Below are 5,377 nucleotides of genomic sequence, written 5' to 3'. Positions count from 1 at the left end.
CTAGAGGATCCTGCCGGACATGAAATTGAAAAAAAATCCTGAAAATTTGCCACATAGGAAAGGCGCCCGCTGCCGTGGTCTAGGTTTCTCACTGGAAATCCTCGTCCCCCGGCGGCACCTTTTTTTGAATTTTCTTCCTTTTCAACGGCGTTTTTTGGGAATTTCGGATTTTTTAAAAAATTTTTCGCAATAATATTCGGAAAATAGATAACTTTTAACACATTTTAATGCAATAAAAATTTTTGGTCGGAGTCCCCCTTTAATGAAGTTTGATTTTTTTTGCAAAAAATTCAATTAAATTGACTTTTTCGGATGGTTGTATGCATTTGGATTAATATTTGTGCTATTAAAAATATATTGACACATTTGAAAAGTAACATTTTCGAAAAGTTGTCCTAGGCGGGCCGAGCGGGCCGGGCCGGGCCGAGGGTTTTGAGGCAAGCGGGCCGGCCCGGCCCGGCGCGGCCATCCACATGTATGGTTTTTTCCCACACATTTAATCACAAAATAACCAAAACTCTCCCAACGGCCCATACTCCCAAGGGGCATCGAAATAGGGGGCATCGTGCTCAAAGGGGGCATACACTCATAGGGGTCACTAACTCATAGGGGGCATCCCACCATGTCTCATAGGGGGCATCGGACGAAATGCTCCCAGGGGCATTGATAGTCTCATAGGGTCACCAAATGCTCCCAGGGGCATTGATAGTCTCATAGGGTCATTGAGATCAATTTGAGTATATGATTCTGAACATGATGAATTTTTGTTTTTACATCTTTTTCATAGTTTTTTTGAGGAAAACAAACACAATTGCAGACTGTCGAAGGTGTTATTTCGGAGGGTCAACTGGGTAGAATTTCTGCCGAAAATTCGGTGGTATAACTCATTTCATTCAGGAGTACAACGCTTGTGATTCGGGGGTACAGTTTTTTTTGAAAGAGTTTCTGAATTCCTGAATGTCAGAGCTTGAAAATCTCAGAATTCTTAGAATTTCAGAACTTTGAAATTTCAGTACTTCGGAATCTGAGAATTTCGGAACTTCAGAGACTGAGAATTTCAGAATGTTAGAATTTCAGAACTTCGAAATCGCAGAACTTCAGAATCTCAATATTTTTGAATTTTTAAAAATTACGACAGAAAATTTTTACTTCTCATTGTCACATTGTTCTATTTGATTTTGTGTCATATTTTTCACTCATCATGAAAAAAATTGTGGACATTGTTCTATGCTGAAAGGCATTAGCTTTTTTTTGAATTTTTGAGTCCCGAAACTTCAAGAAAGCATACAACGGAGAACTGTAAAATAATCTTGACAAGTTTTACAATCTCAAGACTTTAATGCTCAATTTATTTTTTAAAACTCAGTCGATACTTTCCTCTACCAATTTTTCTCAATTCTATTTCATTTTCTTCTGTTTCTCAATATTCCTTCGGTTTTTCCCAGGGCTGGGAAAAACAAACGCCGGCGGGAAAACGGCGGCAAAATTTCGGCGTTTCGCCGGCTAGCCGGCTGCGACGACTCGGCTGCAGCCGGCGAACGGCGGCGGCCGCCGGCGTTTTTATGCGCACTACGGTAGATGAAAAGTTGTGCAGTCTGCATTTTTTCGTTAACGCACATTTCTTTATTGTTTTTTTGGCTGAATTTTAATCGTTTTTTGCCAAAGTTGTCTCGTTTTATTAAAAAAAAGAAAGATTTTACAAAGGATTATGTAGCGAAAGTGGTGAAAGGAGAGATGGAAGGTGTTCGATTTCAGAAAGTGAGTAAAATAGAACGTTTCGCTGAAAAGAACAATTTTCAGGTTAATCTTGTCGTATGCAGAAACAGAAACACAGTAGGAACACTAGCCACTACTTTGAAAAACGTATACACTTCGAATCGACTGTCGCTGGAATCGAAATTTTTGGAAAATCTAATGTTAATCAAAGAGATGCCTTGAAATTGATTTATTAGTTACCATCTAATTTCTGAAAAACTCGTGCTCCAAAATCGATTTCTCAACATTTTTCACTTTCATTTCCAATTTTCTCTGATTAAAAAAATATTAGATTCTTATTCTTTTTTTTTAATTCTCATATTTTGTTCATCTTGTTTTCTAACGTTAAAATATGCTTTTCCACAATAAACACTTTCTTGAAAAAAATATATATTCGAACTTATTTGTAAAAACACAGTTGAACTAATTCGCGCACACACAGCATAAACGCCAGCGCCGCCGGCGGTTTTAAAAACGCTGCGTTTCGCCGCCGTTTTTCGCCTGCGCTGTGAGACGGTGGAAAGCCGGCGGCCGCCGGCGTTTTCCCAGCCCTGGTTTTTCCCAATCTGCTCTTTTTTTTCTCAATTTTTCGTTTTTTCTCAATTTTTCGTTTTTTCTCAATTTTTCGTTTTTTCCCAATTTTCCTCAGTTTTTCTCAATTTTCGTGGTAATTGAATTTTTTCTCATTTTTTTCATAGTTTTATATCCAACCTAATAATTAAAAAAAAAAGGGGAAAATTAGAGTTTTCAGAGTTTTTGCGTGATTCGGGTATGCATATTGACAGTATGCAGTGTTTAGCAATTACATAGCGTGTGGCTAATGTGCCTCTTTCATATGTTGCATAGTTCGGCTGCCTCAGCTTTCTCCATTTTAGCTTATCTGGTAAAGGAGCGACACTTCCAAATATTGGGTCCATAATTCAAAGTCCTTGAGAACGTATTTAAACGGAATTTCAAGAAAACTTCTTAATGTTACAAATCGAAATATTGAATAATATACTAAGTTTAAAAAGCCACAATACTTTTCTTCCAAAAATTTTTTCATCCAGAAAAAAAATCCGAACAACTTTCACCTTCAAAAACGTCTTAAAAAACCAAAAATACGAAAAACACTGTGGCCCAAAATTTTCGTCAAGAATTTCCAAAACTTCGTAATTGGATTCCGTATCTTATTTTCAATACGTTTCTTGAAAAAAAAGAAACGTTATGAAAAACGACTTCCATTTGAAAAATCAACTTTTGTAAAATATTCACTTTGAAAATCATCAATTTAAAAAATAATGAAAAAAAAATCAAAATTTGAAATTCTCTCATGAATGCTAGAGTAGAATAATTTTTCATTCACAAACACGTTTCTCGTTTTGCAGAACAACGTACTTCTGGAATAATAGGGCTGGCCAGAAAGCCGTTTTCGTTCAAGAAAGGAAATCTGGTGCGATTGGAAGACGAAGCATGGAGGAAATTATGGGAGCAGGAGCACTCAATCAGTGACAAGGAGCATGAGTGGCGGAAGCAAGTGAAGGAAGAAGCAGAAAAAAATGGGAAGTATGTAAATGCTAGGATAAATGTCGGACCAAACTTCCAAGCTCGTCTCAACGAAGATCCCCCCCCATACATTTGGCGAGGACTACCTGGAAGACCTCACTCGGGCTGAGGTCATTTTCAATCCCCATGACCGTGAGGAAGCGTGGAATAAAGTCTGTCCTAAAATTCGACAGCTAAATGAAGACGAATATTATGATTGGAGCCGCAACATATATTGGCGTGCCATCTACCGCCAGTTTGAAGGTCGGATCACCTTCGAAGCTGCTCTCGAGCATCTGCAGCAGTGCGGCTTTGACTTCCGCATTGCCTTGGACACGATCGACCAGAAGCTGCACAATGTGCCTCAAGAAACGAGATTAATTCCAGCAGGCCGAGTGAAAACAATTGCAGCGTTGATGGTTAAGCCCGAAGTCACCAGGAGAGCAGTGCAGGCCAGCGCGGTGAGTTTTTTTCAAATTTTTGAATGTATTCATGAACATTTTCCTTAGAAAAACGTTTTCTCTCGGAAAATCAACGGAAAAAACAATTAAATCATAAGAAAATAAATCACTTTTTGAGAAATACTCCTTTTTGAGTAAATAGGGGTATTTATTAAAATGGATGTTCACATCCAATTTTCGGAAAATTCTCATTCCAAAAAAAGATATATTGAGAGATTCGTGTTTTAAGTGCATTATTATTTAGCTTGGAAGCCGAATTTCGTTTTTGCCTGAAAAAAAGATTTTTGATACGAATGACATGAATGGAGAGAGTAAGAAGTTTTACATAATTCGTCCAAAAATAAGAACTTCGGATAGTTTTGTTTCCCGTGCCTCCGGCTCTTCAAATGTTTGGCTGGTGCGCCTACCGCGCAAGTTTGTCGTTTTTGCTTCTCACTTTTTGAAAACCGGTTGGAATATTTTTTTTTCTTTTGTAATGAAGGCCTGATGAAGGAACTTTAAGTTTTATGGTAGATCAAATTTGGTCTGGCGGAATTTTGCATTTTCACGCTTCCGTTTACCTTTTGGAAAATAAGTTGATTTTAAATTAAAACTTTTATTCAAAAAAATTGATTCGGTTTATGTTCGGAGAGAAATTGATTTTCATTCAGAATTTATTAATAACAATTTTTTTTGAATAACATATTTGTTGCAGATGCGGAATTGGCATCTACCGGAGATCCAAATGTTTTGGGAGCAGTTCATTCGATTCTACTCCCGACAAGCAACCTTCGGAGTCGGATGCAACTGCAACGATCCGGTTTACATGGATGTTGCCTTCGAACCACGAGTCGGCTGCCTCGTGTGCACTCGGTATCGTCGCCTTCATGCGGACCCAAGCAAAAAATGCTTGATTTGCCTCACATATGAGAAGATTTTCGAACACGAGAAAAAAATCCAATTCCCTCCATCGCTTTTCATCTTCTTCCATCAGCCGTTGCTCCATCTCCTCTCTGGTCCAACTTCGGTTGTCTCTTGCTTCTTTCTCAGTCCACTTATTCAAAAAATCGTTCTCGGCATCCGAAAAGATGACTTTTTTGGCCGGCCTCTCGTGTTCGAAAATCTTCTCATATGTGAGGCAAATCAAGCATTTTTTGCTTGGGTCCGCATGAGGGCGACGATGCCGAGTGCACACGAGGCAGCCGACTCGTGGTTCGAAGGCAACATCCATGTAAACCGGATCGTTGCAGTTGCATCCGACTCCGAAGGTTGCTTGTCGGGAGTAGAATCGAATGAACTGCTCCCAAAACATTTGGATCTCCGGTAGATGCCAATTCCGCATCTGCAACAAATATGTTATTCAAAAAAAATTGTTATTAATAAATTCTGAATGAAAATCAATTTCTCTCCGAACATAAACCGAATCAATTTTTTTGAATAAAAGTTTTAATTTAAAATCAACTTATTTTCCAAAAGGTAAACGGAAGCGTGAAAATGCAAAATTCCGCCAGACCAAATTTGATCTACCATAAAACTTAAAGTTCCTTCATCAGGCCTTCATTACAAAAGAAAAAAAAATATTCCAACCGGTTTTCAAAAAGTGAGAAGCAAAAACGACAAACTTGCGCGGTAGGCGCACCAGCCAAACATTTGAAGAG

General features: G+C 38.4%; 1 protein-coding gene across 1 annotated transcript in view; it reads left to right on the top strand.

Moving 5' to 3' along the window:
- CBG24333 overlaps positions 1–5,046 on the top strand; it is a gene marked incomplete at both ends in the record, with an annotated part of 9,471 nt that extends 4,425 nt beyond the window's left edge. Inside the window, 2 exons of the mRNA XM_002648173.2 lie at positions 3,342–3,740; positions 4,435–5,046. Coding sequence (XP_002648219.2) covers positions 3,342–3,740; positions 4,435–5,046 — 1,011 coding nt within the window. The remainder of the gene's footprint in view (positions 1–3,341; positions 3,741–4,434) is intronic.
- Positions 5,047–5,377: the final 331 nt, after the last annotated feature.

The sequence above is a fragment of the Caenorhabditis briggsae genome (assembly GCF_000004555.2).
Source record: "Caenorhabditis briggsae AF16 supercontig from assembly CB4, cb25.NA_140, whole genome shotgun sequence".
Taxonomy (NCBI): domain Eukaryota; kingdom Metazoa; phylum Nematoda; class Chromadorea; order Rhabditida; family Rhabditidae; genus Caenorhabditis; species Caenorhabditis briggsae.
Note: the sequence above shows the minus strand (reverse complement) of the source record. Positions and strands in the feature narration are given on the sequence as shown.